Here is a 17374-nt window from a genome sequence, read left to right on the forward strand (position 1 = left end):
GAGCTGTTGGCTCGAACGCGTGGCATGCAGGGCTTGTCACCACCCTCCTACGCATTGTAACCCGGCCACCTGAATTAATGGCTTCAAAAGTCGCTTGATGACTTAGGCCTAAAGTGGTGCCTTGGGTATTAGCCTAGCTGATTATTATTATTATTATTATTATTATTATTATATATATAGAGAGATAAAGATATATATATAGGTATAGAGATAATTATATATATATATATAGGTATAGAGATATTTATATATATATATATATATATAGGTATAGAGATATTTATATATATATATATATATAGATATCTATATAGATATAGATATATATAGATATCAACCTCCTTCTATATCTATCTCTGCCTATATATATATATATATAGGCAGAGATAGATATAGGAGGTGCAATTGAAACTCGCAAATTGGTTTTAATCCTCATTTCTAGATGGATGGCAAGAATGAAACACCCTTTTCCCTCATCACAATCAGTAAAAAAAGCGACCCGTCTAAATCTTTTCCCAGGCAAGAGGGAATGATGCAGGGCAGAAGTAATAGTTGAGTTGGCAGCATTCCATTCAAACTAAGTATACTAGCTCAAAATTTAAGGAGCTGCGTAAAATTCTAGAAAGCGGGCGCCAAAGTGATTGCTAGATAGTATTTTAATTGTGATCAATGAGTCATTCCAGGTCAAATCAACCATGTTCATACCACTTAAGTTAACAATTTTTTTTAAATTTGGTCAACAGGTGTAGTTATGCGTAAAACTAACCCATGTAAAGTAAAAGAGCTGAAAAATGTTTTTGTTTATTTTCGTTTTTCCATATATCCCTTGCACCTCAACTAAAAAATGGCTATAGCTTCGGTTCTAATAATGCAAAAAAAATTTGCCCTCTAACTCCCTTCAAAAAAAATGCAGCACTTTTTCTTCACAGGGGTTAATTTTACGCATAAAATGTTCACGAAATTTCACCAAAAAGTTTAACGGCTCCAATATATGCAAAAAGATCTTTTTAAATAATTTTATCCTTTTAATAAGTTTTTTGTTTTTGTTTTAAACCATATTATTTTTTATGAATTGTTAAATAAATGGCATAAATTTCTTAGTTTTTCGTAAGGGAAGAAAGGGCACAAGCTCATATAGGGGGATCCAAATGAAAAACATCCAGGCGCCACCACTGTGATAGTGGAGCCTTAAAGATATCCACCACGCATGTGAATGTGTTTGTTTAGACTTCCTAAGTTCAAATGCCAATATGGTAATTATTACTTAAACTTGTCAAATTTACTTTTAAAGTAATCTTTAAAAATCAAATTAACTCATTATTTAGATGGGATAACTTATAAGAACACCCTTAATCTACAAGAAATTAGCTTTCTTAGTGCTGGCAACCATCTCTAAAACTCTAGGAAAGTAAAGCAAGTTTGGAGCTGGGACCCTCACCCTGTTCAAGGAAATTATAATATAATAATTTGTTGTTACTGGTGAAAAAATATGCCCATTCAGAAAAACAAGGGAATTACCCTCATTTCTAGAATGTATTTACATCGATAGCAAGAAGTACACACCCTGTTTCCCTCATCAAAATCAGAAAGTCTTATCTAATTTTTCCCAACTACAGGGGGAGATAGCTAAGAGGGGATGATGCAACTCTCGCACACAATCGCATGATTTCTCTGCAGGCGGAGAATATTGTTCAAACGTGACGAGTGTATATTCTTAGTTATTTTAATTTATTCCTGGTTGACCCAATGTAATTGTACAAAGTAGTCTGGTTTGGTTTGACTGATGAAAAAATATACCCATTCAGAAAAACAATTGGTTTAACGATCATTTCTATAATTTCTTTAGATAGATGGCTAGAAAATGCTTAATAATTGCACAATTTAAATACTTACTATTAATATAATTTTTTAGGAGACCATAAAGTAAAAACCATATAACAAGATGCGCTTAGTAATAAAATATAAACATCTGTAAAAAGAATTGGGGTAACACTCATTTCAAGAATAAATTGTTAAATTTTTAAAAGAGCTAGTAAAACTTTTAAAAGATAGTACAATTTAATGCTTGCCGGGTGAGAGACATGCTTAAGAAATATCGTGGTTTGATTTTAAATACACCACTATTAATGATTTTTTTTCAGCTGACAATAGAAATGTTAGAAAAATGCAATATGGACAATTTCATGGAATTTCTTGAACATCATCACTAATTTTTTTGTAAATAAAATTGGAATTTTTATTGTAAATGTCTCTTTTTGGAAATAAAAATCGTAGTGATATTAGCTTATTTCAGCTTATATAATGCTCATAAGAATATATCCCCAGATTCTAAGATGCAAGGAGGAATTTAAGATTATGTTATTCATATAATGAATAACATTAAGCGTATAACCCTTTTCAAATAATTATTAAGTCATATTCCCCCTTTAATGGCTGGGAGTGAACTTACCAACTCACCGCCAAAGGAGGGGTTCTCAGATTTCACCCAGTGCCACAAGCTGGGATTGAACCAGGGCTCTTATTGCTGCGAGGCAAGAGTGCTAACCACTCTGCTGCCTTATAATTATAAAAAGATGGCTTTATTAAGATATATCCTTTTCAGTGCAATACACTGATTTACAAAAGAGTCTCTATTTAAATTATCAAATAGAGTACAGTATTATATATAGTCAATATGTGATATTTATGTTCAATTTACAGGTTAATTACACCTTTATTAAAGACGTTTAATTTTTGACAGTTTTTAATAATCCATGCCATAACTTAATACCATTTTCTTTAATGCTCTTATTACACAAAATTAGATAAGAATTTGGAAAAAGTTTAAATAAATAATCTGGTTGATTGGAGTGTTACACTTCTAATATAAACTACAGTAATGCCAAAAGAGTATAATTTATCCCAAGGTATCCAGTCTAAATAAAGCTTAAAGTACATCCTTTGATGGATAATAACCTTTCGCGCGCTCCATAATGGTAAATAAAGCAGTTTTTTAGTTTTATATTGGCTGAAAAATCAAAACTGGCTCCATACATTTGAACTGGTATAATTACAGACTTATATAAAATATCCCAAGTTTTTGTATTTAAAGATCTCTGCAGTGGTTTTAACAAAAATTGACATGCTTAATTTCATGGATTATGGTCGTTATAATTAAGGATACTAATATATTTTAAATTACATTCTTTTGAACTTAAATTTCACCTGATAGCAATATCAAAGACTAGGATGCCATTCAGGCCCGGCGCTACGACAAGGCGAGCGAGGCAACCGCCTAGGGCCCCGCATTAGGCGACACTAGTATGTAAACTACAGAATTATTACAATTTACCAGCATAAAAAAAGTTTGGGATGGCTATTAAATATTTTGATACAACATTCTGCTTTTCTTGTCATTTTGTCTGCTTCAAAACAGCCTCACTCTCTTCTTTTTGGAATAGAAGGAGAAAAGGATAATTCATCCTCAAATTCCTTCTCTGATGACTTGTCTGATGGATTTGGATTATTTTTCCAAAGGGTTTTCCAGAATAATGAATAACTTCAATTATCATCATTCACGTGAACTATAATTTTGAGTACAAATTCGTACAAAATATATTTTTAGGAACTACAATTGAAACAAAGTTCTTCATAACTAATCCCTCTTTGAAGGATACCATGCAGGTTAAGGAGTTTATCCTTGGGCCAACTGAGTTGCTCTCTCCCTCTAGGAGTAGTATTAGGTTGGTTTGGGGCTTACTTCTAGGTCACTGCTGGATAAATTAGCATCAATGAGAGTCTTATATGCAGGGCTTGCCTTGCAGAAGAAGAAACTTCCTCCCATGTCCTTTGTTTCTGCGATTGTTATGCGACTCAAAGGTTTGAGCATCTTGGTATGTACAGGTTGGAAATGAGAGATCTTTCCAATATCACGGCGAAGCAGATCATGCGCTCCGTTTCAGAGACTGGGCTTTTCCATTCCTAATAGTCTGGGGCTGCACAACAGACCTTTGGTCGAAGTGCTAGGCTGGGCCTAACCCAACCCCCTACTAATAATAGTAATAAGATACCAGATATTCTTCATTGGAAAGTTGATTTTGCAAAATGTGCAAACAATTTTCTTGTTATTTTAGATTTTACTAGCAGCCTATCCTTAAAACTAGTATAAAATTCATCAAAAATCCAAATTAACAAGCATGTTGTAGTAAACTATATTAATGACTTTGAACTTTTTATTAATGAAAATTATTTGTTTAACATTTTATTTTGATCCAAACATTTTCACACTTGAAACCAACATTAAAATATGTCTAAGCTCTAAAAAAAAGAGTCCCAGGCATTTCCATATTTTTGATAGGAAAGAGCATCATTCTTGTATTGATGCATTTTGAGGAGCAGACTATATATGTCAACTTGGAGAAAGTTATCCGAGGAAAACTGTAACTATAACACGAGAAGTTCAACTCCAGGTATAAACATTGTGCAAAAACTCAATTTTAAATTATGTATTTGTTCGTTCAAGCAGGCTACTATTTCAAAATAGGCTATATGGTATTCTGCATCAGTAGGATGAAAGCTCCCTAGTCTTTTTCATCCTGAAAGTTGATCTCGCCAATGCTATTAGAAAGTACACGCAATTCATTGGTCCACCATCCAAATAATTTCTTTTAAATTTCATTTAATTACATTGTTATGATATGGCTTTGAGAACTTTGATGCTATTTCTTCTATTTCAACAAATAGTTATTTGCAGAAAAAAAGTGATTTTATGAAATTTATTTTGGGATGTATAGTTACGTGGAGTATAACTAGGAAATTTAGATAAGAAAATTTAAATTTGCTTATGGATAATATTTCACTGTTTTTAGAATTATAGCAACTCTGACATATCCATTTTACATTCAATATCATTTGAGTGTAGTCCATTTTACATTCAATATCATTTGAGTGTAGTCCATTTTACATTTAATATCATTTGAGTTTAGCATAATGATGTGCAAAAAGGTTCAAGTTATAAATTCATATTTCTGTAGATAGTCTATACAAAATATTTAATCTCCACCTTGTATATAAAATGTTTTGTGAAAAAGATGAATATCTCTGATTTTTATCCCTCACTTTGGTTTTCATTTTATTTAATTCACATCTTACATATTTAATTTTCCTTGGAATGAAGACTTTATCAGAAAGTCCTTCGCTTTGTGATGACAAAGCTTTTGATGGATAAAATTTCCATGGATTACACATCTCTGTAATGGGGCCCACTATATAGATAGCTTTAATAATTTTTTTTAATTAAAATCAATTTACTGATATTTTATTGACCGGTTTTTGACACGCCTACATGAAAGACAGCTAGGTTGGCGCAGAGTTCAATTTGTAACCCCTGAACCCAGGTTGTTATGCCTCTGGCACTCATCACAGGCACTCTCACTTAAACTATACACATGGAATGCATAAGGTTTCCGTTTTCACTGTGATACAAATGAACCCAAAGAAACAGGCGCTGCTTAAATTATGACACAAATTTTCAGATTCATAGACGAATAAAATAAAGGCATGAAAATGGCATAATTCAATAGGTAGGTTGTTTAATAAATAGCGTGTGACACAATGATATCACACTCTTTTCTGTTTGACATTCATTTAAGCTCCAAGAAGTTAAATCGCGCTATGTGGTTCAGCAATATTGCTTTGCATTTTTCTTAGAAACTAAGATTATCCCTTCCTAACTGAATGGACTATACTCTTGAACCATTGAAGTATTTCAAATCAATTTCTTTAAAAGTGTATTGGCTAGTTGCTAAGAAATATCCACACTGCATGCAGTGGCGGACGGGCCGTAGAGTGATCCTGCCCGATGGCAGGTGGGCCCCACGGATCGTTCATGAAGTGGGCCCCTCAAACATGATAGCCTCATAGTTGTTAAAGCTGGAGCCCTTTGTCTTCTGACAGCCCAAAATATTAGACCCAGTCCGCCACTGACTGCATGAAACATGGAAGTTGCTAACTCGGTAAATTAACTTACTAGAAAATGGATTTTAGAAACCCTAATTTGTTCTCCAAAAAAAATAATTTGTATTTTATTAAAATGGTTCCATTACACCTAAACTCAAGAATAATTAGTTGGTTAAACAGAGCAATCAAAGTAATTTAAGACACTAACAAGGAGACTACCCGAGGTGTAACTCACCGATTTTGTTTAAATTCAGGGATTAAGTAGACCTTCACGTAACTTAAAAAACCCCAAAGGGAAAAAATGTGATGGGCTTTAGTTTTACCATGGCAACCGAAAACGTTTTTGACAACTAAAATATTATATTTCTCTATGTAAATTAACATAGGAAAATCGAAATTATTCAATTTTTTTTTAAACCAATTTGGTTAATTTTGGGTAAATATCAAATTTGATATTTATACCCACAATTAACCACCTTTGTTTAAAAAAAATTGAATAATTTAGGAATCTTCAATTTTCCTATGTTAATTTACATAGAATATTTATATATTATCGCATTTTTTCCCTTTGGGGTTTCTTAAGTTACGTGAAGGTCTACTTAATCCCTGAATTCAAAGAAAATCGGTGAGTTACACCTCGGGTAGTCTAGCTCCTTGTAAGTTTATCCGCTTAAACAAGAAAATCTCAACCACAAACTTGTTTCTCCAGAGCTTGAGTTTCTGCTTAAATAGAATAATAAGTAACCCAAGCTATAAATTATGTTATTCATGGGTTTCAGTTTCCAAAAACCAATCTAAACGAATAAATGGCTTGATATTTTCAAAAATGTTTTTGGCCAACATTGAGTAGAGCAGGCAACATGATTTGTAACCACAGCTTACCCCAGTAATTAGCTTTGCAGATTATTGCAGTATGTTTTAAAACTTTCTAAATATTATACATCTCTTGGTTGGCAGTATAAGAATATATTTTAATATATATTTGTACAAGATACATCTAATAGAAATCTGTGGAGGTATTAAAATTAGAAAATTAACTGATTTATCACTTCATAACAATCACATAATTCGCTACTTGATCAGTTTAAAATTGTAGTACCTTCGACTAATTAATTGATAATATGCTAATATCTTGGATATGAAATTATATCTCAGATAAATTATAGGAACTAGGACTAAATAATGAATCCAAGTTCCTAACTATAATTAAACGATATTTCTTTTGCTAGACCATATAGACAAAAAACAACAAATCCTAGGGCGAATAGTTCATTACTTATTAAATTAATTATCTTTATTTCACAATTTGCATCAACTTAAACATGAACTTCCACGATTCCAATTTTTAAGCTTTACCGCTCTTTTTTAGGTATTAATTCTTATTCACACCTTGCGTTTCTAAGCCTTGTGCAATTACAGTTTTAAAATAGGGTGACGAAGCTTCCCAGTGCGAAAAAACTGTTCAAACAATCATCGAAATAGTCAAAAACTTTAATATTTAAGTATTTTTTCAAAGAAAAAAGGTGTATGCTCGGAAAACAAGTACTTAGAAGTTTAAAATAATAAAATTGTACTTGTATTAGTTAACTAATTGTTAACGAAATTTATGCAATTTGGTTTTAAACACTATTAGATTAAACATAACTACACATAAAAAAATTATCCTAAAGAGGATAGTTCATTAATTGATTAATTACTTATTAAATGAGTTATCCTAAATTCACAATTTGCATCAACTTCCACGAATCCAATTTGTTAGCTTTCCCAGCTCCCGCACTTTTTTAGGTATTTCTTCAATTCTTGTTCACACTTCTAAGTCTTGGAAACCGACAACTTCCTATTCATAAAAGGTTGGCCGAGAGCGCGAAGTTGGCCATGGATTGGCAAAAGCTTCCCAGTACGAACAAACTTTTAAATTGGGAATCTGTTAAAAACATCAAAAACTTTAATATTTATGCATATTTCCAAGCAAAAACGTTATTTTATCGGGAAAAAAAAACAAATACTTAGAAGTTTAAAATAATAAAATTGTACTTTTATTGGTTAACTATTGTTTAAAGGCTAAAATACGAGATTTTCCTACTTTGTCAAACTCATCTGCTAGTATAGCCAAGCCCATAAGACGGGAGTACTTCTTATGCCTGTGATTCCAGATTACAAGTCTACATAGCATACCTAAATTTTTATCGCAAAAGCTTTGAAATCTATAGAAAATGTGTGCGGTATGAAAATGTTGGAAAACGATTCTCGAAATTTGTTCTGACGATGCCATCACTTAACAATACTGTTAAAGGCTACGAGTATACAATAAATGTAAGCTTTTAATGCCAGGTTACTTAATTAGAATAATTAATATAAATATTGTTTGTTTTCCAAAATTAGTAACTAAAATCAAATATTTTTAATCAAATGTTCAATTAATATCAAAATTAAATAAATATCAATTATTTTGAAACAAAAAAATTTAATAATTATTATTTTTTTATATTTTTATATTTAAATTTAAAATTTTATGATAATATAATTATATTATACCAAGTATTTCATAATAAATGATATATGATGATATTAAATGATGATAAGTCTAGTTTGGCGCTCTTAAAGATTAGTTTTAAGATAACGCCAAGGAGGCTATTAAAATATAGTTTGAATGGCTTAAATGTAAGATTCAATTAATAAAATAATATTTAACTAGTCTTTAAGTAGGCGCCTGTCGGTTTTCTTTAATTAAATACCTTTTCTTAAAAAGAGGTAATTCCATTTTATTATCTCAGAGCGCTCTGAGGTCCACTTTGCGTTATCCACTAATTTTACTTTTTATAAACAGTGTAGCTCAGAGGGTTCTTAGTGCTTGGAGAGCGGTAAATGGAAATTGTGTTAATAATGGGACGATCATGTTTCGTTTTTTCCTATATATTGCTTCAAAAATGCAAATACATTATTTTTAGCACTTTAATTGTGGTCAAATACTTTAGACTAGCTTCGAATAATTTACATTTTCAAACACTTAAATTATTTAATTTGTTTATCCCTTGCATCATTGCTTCCAAATCGAAGCGTTATATAGTCTTTGCTTCCCCCCCCCCCCCCAAGAGTAAAGCTAAGGTAAAGCAGACGATAAGTTGAGGTACAGGTACTTGCTGAGAAATAAACTGAAATCCGGTCTTTAACCCAAAATCTTTGTTTTAAAGCGTGGAAATAATACAAAGGAAATATAATAGAGGAATAGTTTAGGGTTGAAATTATCTCGTCGTTATAAACCTATGATTTTTGTGCGATAAACTTCCGGTTAATAATTTTTCAATAGGCAAGGCTTATGTATAATTATACGCGTTTTAACGTACGTTACCGAAAGTGAGTAGGCCTAACGTATTTCCCTTGATTTTTGGGCCAAATAGAGAGTTTCTCCGAAAAAGAGTACTTTATAGGCTTCCTATAGAACTTACTCTGATATGATATAACATGACCAGTTATAATTTCACGAAGATCCACAACAATTGCTTGCTTAGAATTGGTTAGGTCAAGTTTTCGCTGAGACTTTGCTGAAATAACATAAGTAATGAGCGCATGTGAAACTAAGTTTTAAGGTTTCATAGTTTTTATTTTATTATTATGTAGAACTCTGATACTACATCTACCAATTTAATGGAAACATGCGCGTGCCCTCCAAGCTTTTCTGTCATCACATATTTTTATTTTATTGGTATCGGTTTTGGTTTAAGCCGATATTGGTTGATACTGATATTAGAAAAATATGCTGATATATCGGTGCATCCCTACCAGAAAGGGGCTTATTGTAGAGGATAATGTTTTGGTAATATAGCCTTAATGCTTGTGTCACGCTGCTCAATATAAAATGAGAGTTTGACAAAATTCTGAAGCTCCAATAAATTAAATGAATTTCCCAGTTTGCATTCACTGAGTTTGCCAGCTTATTGTATTGCTTTTGGCTTTTAATTAAGCTAAAATTGTTAACTTACCCCCTCTTGTGTTCAATAAACTTGGTATCCATGTAATCTTTTTCATTTTTTAGATGATCACTCCACTGAATATTGCGAAGAGCAGTACAAAAATAGCAGAAAATCAATTGCCAAATAAATGAACAAATTAACTCGCCTCTCAAAAATTGTCTTACGTGACCAATCTTTTTTACGGATGGTCAATGAAGTGGAAAGACTTACTTAAACTAAGTTTTACTAATAATAATAATAAAAGCTTTATTTGGATATTCTCATCAGTGTACACTGTTTAATGTGCTAGTCCGTTAATTAAAATTAAATTAAATTACATATTCATTTCCAAAAATGTTTTTTCAACCTATTTTTAAAAATCTTAAAAGAGTTCTCCATTTTTAAGGTTCTGTCTAAGGAATTCCAGAGGCTAATTCCATTTACTCTGAAACTTTTATTGCTGTATTTGTTAATCTTGCTTTGAGCATTAAAGTTAGTCTCTCTGGCTCCTGTATTATAGACAAGAGTTTTGAACATACGTTGTTTTGAAAATATCTAAGATATACTTTGGGTAATTTTGGTGATATATTTTATGGATAATATTTAGAGTATAGCATTTTGCTCTTTGGGAAAGGGTCATCCAGTCTAAATTGTTGCGGGCTTCTGTGGCTGACAAATTTACTGATTCGTGCAGTGTTGGACCCAGTATTATTGTAGAATAAATATATCTGCATAGAAATGGTTTAAACAGCCATAATTTGTTTGATTTTGTTAAACAAATAATCTACCAATCAACCAGAGGTGTCTACCCTACCCTCTTAAATTTTGTTTAAAGGGTAGCTTGGGGCCAAAAAGCTGACTTTCAAATTATTTTTAATGAACAAAATATAGTTTTGGAGATATTTGTTACCAAATTTGTGGTTGGAGTTGGCCTAAGAAATTGATAAAAGTAAATTTGAATTTTCTTACATATAATACTTCACTGTTATCAGAACATGGTTGAATAATTTCTTGATTCAATGCATCAACTCTCTCATCCATATCCATTCCATGTTCAATATTTGAGTGTAGCCTATAATAATGTGCAAAAGTTATTATTTTAAATAACACAGCCTCAACATAGGGGAAACCGCAAACAATTCTTTCGTGGGAGCTACTTAAACTAAATTAACAAAAATTCCAAGAAATTTGTGCCTAAACAATTCTTCTGCCTCCCCCTTACATGAAACGCATGCACTTTTTCATAAATGTTTTTTTTTAATTTCAAACTAATTAAAAATGACTGGCAGAAAGGCAGCTAGTACTGTAAGAAGTGTAACACTGTATCTCCCAAATAGATTTGGTACATACTGTGTTACACTTCTTACTTCTCAGCTATCAGCTAAGCTAATACCTAAGGCACCACCTTAGGCCTAAGTCATCAAGCAACTTTTAAAGCCATTAATTCCGGTGGCCAGGTTGCAATGCGTAGGATAGTGGTGGCAAGCCCTTCATGCCACGCGAGCCAACAGCTCCCTACACTAACTATTACCGCTTAAGAATAGTGAGTAGGATAAATTATTTCAAAAAGTGAATCCATTCAGACCCGTCAAATAAATATGTCACTTAAAAAAAAAGTTTTGAGAACCCAAACATCACAAAAATAAAGCAGCACACAAATACGTTAAGGCGAAACCCTGCAAAAATGGTTTATTTTGTCATTTTATAATCCAATTTATAGGTGTTCAAATTAAGGTAGAGTCATTTTGTTTTCTGAAACGTGAAATAAAATGTGCCTCACTGATTTTTGATTAATTATTTTTTTAAACTATCTCAAACATGGGTGTACCGCTTAAAATTGACATTTTTCCAATTTCATACAGATAACTTTATTAGAAAACTGTATAAGACAGAAGGATGCATGCAATTCGTTTTGTGAAATAGTTATAGACCAGGTTTCACAGTAATTTGATTTTTAAATTTTTAGGGGAATTTGGTTACCGTTTTGTTTTTAGAATCACCTTAAAATTTCCTGTTAAGCTTTCAGCCCTTCTAAAAGCAACCATAGCTAATTTTTTAATTTACAATCCAGATAGTTAGATACCATTACTGCGTGAAACTAAAGAAAAATTAATTTCTAAATTGAAACACTGTTGCCATATAGTGTTTTATTAAATACATAGAAAATTAGGATTTTTTCCCCTCTAATTAAAAATTGCCAGCTTCTTCTGTTTGAGTTTAAAAAATGTATTCTTCCCAATTTCTTAGGCATTCAATTATCACTCACGAAAAAATGGAGGGAAGGATCTTTCATTTTTAGTAGGGACCAACCGTCCTCAAACAAAAACCCCGAAAAATGGTCAACCTAGATTTAATTTCTGATTGTCGGGGTCGACGACAAAAGTCAGAGATCTCCGTACAAACACTAAGTGAATAATTCTACCTAATTTAGCATATGGTTTTGCACATTACTTTTGTGAAAAAGATGATTGGCTCTGATCTGATGGCACTTCGGTTTTTTTATTTAATCCAGTTCTTTTTACACACTGCTTTTTCCTTGGCATCAAAGATCTATGAGTGTGTTCAGAAACTTCCTCACTTTGCGAGGCCATAGCTTTTGAAGGATAAATTTTCCATCGTTTTGACATCTCTGTAATTAAAACAAAAGAATATGAATACTTGAAGTCAAAAGTAATTGTACACTTGTTAATCAAGAATAAATTCATATATTTTGAAGAAATTAGGGATTTTTTAAAAATACTGCAAGTGGAATTTAAAAAAAAAAAGATTTTCTCCACTTACACAGATTTCTGCTCAATCAGTTTGTCTTAATATAATGTTATTCTAGAAACCATTTTGCTTGGGTATAATAACGGTGAAAATATTTTAAATAGACTATTACACATTAAAATATTTAATATGTCACACACAACATGTTTCAACACGCGCTTGCGTCATCTTCAGGTGTTCAAATGATGTTTTTACAAATGAGCTGCCACCAACACGGGATACAAGCTTTTTAACATAGACAATCTAAATAATTTTTAACAAAGAAAGAACTTGGGCCTTCTCCACTATTAATTGCAAAATTATTTTTCTTAAGTTTCTCGGTTTCCAACGACTTTCGTATATTTAACTTAGCAGAAGTTGTAATTTCTGCTAGAACTTCTACGTCGTCAAAGTCATAGCTATCTTTACATTCTTTAACGTGAAAGTAAAAAATTGTTTTATGGTTTCTCTTCAGACCAACATCAACCTTATGTTCCTTTACTATGAATCTCAAATTTCTTTTTGTTTGACCAACATACACCATTCTGAAACTACACTGAATTTGAAATATTTTATTGTGTAATAGTCGATTACAAATATTTTTCCATACCTCAAGATGGTTAAATTAATAACTAAATTATCATAGGAAACTAATCAAGTTATCATAGGAAACTAATCAAGTTATCATAGGAAACTAATCAAGTTATCATAGGAAACTAATCAAGTTATAATAGGAAACTAATCAAGTTATCATAGGAAACTAATCAAGTTATCATAGGAAACTAATCAAGTTATCATAGGAAACTAATCAAGTTATCATAGGAAACTAATCAAGTTATCATAGGAAACTAATCAAGTTATCATAGGAAACTAATCAAGTTATCATAGGAAACTAATCAAGTTGCCATATGAAACTAATTATCGCATAAAACTACTAATTAAATTATCGCATAAAACTACTAATTAAATTATCGCATAAAACTACTAATTAAATTATCGCATAAAACTACTAATTAAATTATCGCATAAAACTACTAATTAAATTATCGCATAAAACTACTAATTAAATTATCGCATAAAACTACTAATTAAATTATCGTATAAAACTACTAATTAAATTATCGTATAAAACTACTAATTAAATTATCGCATAAAACTACTAATTAAATTATCGCATAAAACTACTAATTAAATTATCGCATAAAACTACTAATTAAATTATCGCATAAAACTACTAATTAAATTATCGTATAAAACTACTAATTAAATTATCGTATAAAACTACTAATTAAATTATCGTATAAAACTACTAATTAAATTATCGTATAAAACTACTAATTAAATTATCGTATAAAACTACTAATTAAATTATCGTATAAAACTACTAATTAAATTATCGTATAAAACTACTAATTAAATTATCGTATAAAACTACTAATTAAATTATCGCATAAAACTACTAATTAAATTATCGCATAAAACTACTAATTAAATTATCGCATAAAACTACTAATTAAATTATCGCATAAAACTACTAATTAAATTATCGCATAAAACTACTAATTAAATTATCGCATAAAACTACTAATTAAATTATCGCATAAAACTACTAATTAAATTATCGCATAAAACTACTAATTAAATTATCGCATAAAACTACTAATTAAATTATCGCATAAAACTACTAATTAAATTATCGCATAAAACTACTAATTAAATTATCGCATAAAACTACTAATTAAATTATCGCATAAAACTACTAATTAAATTATCGCATAAAACTACTAATTAAATTATCGTATAAAACTACTAATTAAATTATCGTACAAAACTACTAATTAAATTATCGTATAAAACTACTAATTAAATTATCGTATAAAACTACTAATTAAGTTATCGTATAAGTTATCGCACGCCTAAAGCTCTAAAGTATTTTAATTCCGACAAAAGGCGATGCCCATCACGTCAGAGTAAAAGAGAAGGTCAGTTTAGAGCTAGCCTAGATATTTCTGAAGTTCACGTGTGAAGTTTACGCGGTTTGGCCGGTGTTCCGGGAGAGAGTCCCAGTCCTTGATGGAGGAGAGAACAAATGCATGCTTCCGAAGACTGTTAGGGTGCTGCATTTTGTCTAACCTAACAGTGTTTTTATTTTAAATTCAATACCTTTACCGGAGTTTAAAAACATCATAACTCGGTTTCTAACATTTCCATCAGGTTCCTCTCTAGAGAATGTGCTGTATAAACTACCATAATTTGCTAATTAAGTTATCACGTGAAACTGCTAATTAATTTATGACGTGAAACTGCTAATTAAGTTATCGCGTGAAACTACCAATTAAGTTATCGCATGAAACTACCAATTAAGTTATCGCATGAAACTACCAATTAAGTTATCGCATGAAACTACCAATTAAGTTATCGCATGAAACTACCAATTAAGTTATCGCATGAAACTACCAATTAAGTTATCGCATTAAACTACCAATTAAGTTATCGCATTAAACTACCAATTAAGTTATCGCATTAAACTACCAATTAAGTTATCGCATTAAACTACTAATTAAGTTATCGCATTAAACTACTAATTAAGTAATCGCATTAAACTACTAATTAAGTAATCGCATAAGACTACTAATTAAGTTATCGAATTAGACTACTAATTAAGTTATCGCATTAGACTACTAATTAAGTTATCGTTCGGTCAAGAAGGTTTAGATTTAGCTCAGGCCATTGGCCGTCGTTGAAAGGACGTCACCGGTGAGCTGCATTCGGTTCGGTTCCTTCTCCAACAAATCGCGATCGCGATTCAGCTGGGCAACGCGGCATCAATTTTAAACACCTTTCCTCCAGGGGCTTCCCTAAAGGATTACCTCTATTCTTTGTAAATATTTACGAAATAAAGTATAAAATAGTTATCACATTAATGTGATAACTTAATTCGTAGTTTAAACTACTAATTGACCGATTTCAAAATTATGTTTTTACACGTGACAGAACCTTTACATTGTAAGGTATAGCAGGTTTTTTTACCTGCTTTTATATCCTAACATGGCGGTGTATTTCCACGCGCAAAATGAATTTTAAGATCCCTTAATTAAGTTATAATATTAAACCATGGTGAAACACTTTTCCTTCATGTTCCTCTCTGGAGAATGCGCTGCATAAACTACCGTAATTTGTTAACCTAGATGTATCTATTTCTGTTAATGAAATATGCTTGATTAATAACCATGTTTTAAAAATAGGGTTTGCAGATAGAATCAAAAACCGTTTCTAATTTTTACAGACTACTTACTTATCTAGTTCTAGTACCAATTTATATCTTTTAAGCCTTGGTTCACGAACGATTGCTAAATTACAATCGACAACCCGGCCGAGTTCGAGATTAAAATATAATTAATACAAATCATTTTAATTCAAAGTTAATTTTTTAATTAATTATTTAGTATAAATTTATAATTAAGTTTATAATCAAAGATAATAATTAAAACGTAACTAAAATATAAAATAACTTACTTGCGTAAACGGTAGAAGCTCGTGTAGAAGTAAAAGCAGACGCTTGAAAGCTTCCCTAAAAACTCATTTAAAAAGAATACATATATACTAAGTTTGACTTACCCATCCTTGCTCTAGCTACTAACTATACTTTTTCATAATCCTGATTATCGAAAGTTTTCTTCGGCTGACATTCCTCGGTTTTTATACCATTTTTCGACGCGCCGCCGCCGAAATGACTCTTTGTCGGTGCGCCGCGCTGCCGCCGCCGACGTTTTTTCGATGCGTCGCCGTTCATCTTCCGATTTTAATCCAATACCAACTTCCCATAAACTCAAGTGAATGCTTTTAAAATTTCAATTGAACTTGATGACTTACAAAATACAATAATAATGTTTCAACAATTATTATTATTATTATGTTAACTGTTATATTGATGTAGTCAAATACACCTAATATACCAGGTATATTAGGTGTATTTGACTACACAGTAATAACAGTAAACAAATGTGATAATTAATGTTTGGTATTTATATTTTATACTAAAATTATAATTATTATTATAATTATTCGTATTTTAATTGGGAATATTTTGAATTGTTGAATATATTTAAAAAATAGCTGTTGGGGTGTAATATAATTTTAGGTAACGCCGATAAACGCCGCCGTCGCCGCCACTGGAAAAACACTAGCGCCCCCGCCGACTAGTCCAAATCTCGGTAACGCCGCCGCCGCCGCTCCAAAATCCGTCGGCGTCGGACTCTATTACAATGGAAAACCAAGCTTTTCGTTAGTTTATAGTATATACAAAAGTGTATCACTTCTTTTTCTTCACATTCAAAAGGTTTACTGAGAGCTAGTGGAAAAAGAGACTACAAACGGATGTGTTTTCGTAAAGCTTGGTTTCCAATAGTGCGCCTCATAAAGTATTTGTCTTTACGCGCTTAAATCGTGATGACGTCAATCTTTGAATGGCTTATAGTAAAATATTTCCCTAAGAGACAAACTTATTAAAGAATAATATAGACTTTCGTTAAAACTACCTAGTTCCCGGTCTGCTGTCTCAAGCAAAACACCTACTAAACAGTGGTGGCGTAATGTTCGCTCTTCCAAGGGGCTACAAACTATCGCGAAAAAAGCATCACAAGCGTTCGTTTAGACTTGAAAACACGATCAGTGTATGTGTGAGGGGGAATACATTGTACCCCTGAACCCACCCTCTATTCCGCCGTCGATGCTACTAA

The 17374-nt window shown here is 31.5% G+C and overlaps 1 protein-coding gene across 1 annotated transcript; it reads right to left on the reverse strand.

The window, feature by feature from the left end:
• Positions 1-10793: 10793 nt before the first annotated feature.
• LOC149939195 (uncharacterized) lies at positions 10794-16428 on the reverse strand. Its single transcript, XM_090179041.1, has 4 exons — positions 16282-16428; positions 16152-16206; positions 12339-12516; positions 10794-10959 (listed from the first exon to the last, which is right to left on the reverse strand). The coding sequence occupies exons 1-4, from the start codon at positions 16426-16428 to the stop codon at positions 10794-10796; spliced, it is 546 nt and encodes a 181-aa protein (XP_090035167.1).
• Positions 16429-17374: the final 946 nt, after the last annotated feature.

This window comes from Leiobunum rupestre, chromosome 6, assembly GCF_980474605.1.
Source record: "Leiobunum rupestre chromosome 6, qqLeiRupe1.1.hap1, whole genome shotgun sequence".
Lineage (NCBI taxonomy): Eukaryota > Metazoa > Arthropoda > Arachnida > Opiliones > Sclerosomatidae > Leiobunum > Leiobunum rupestre.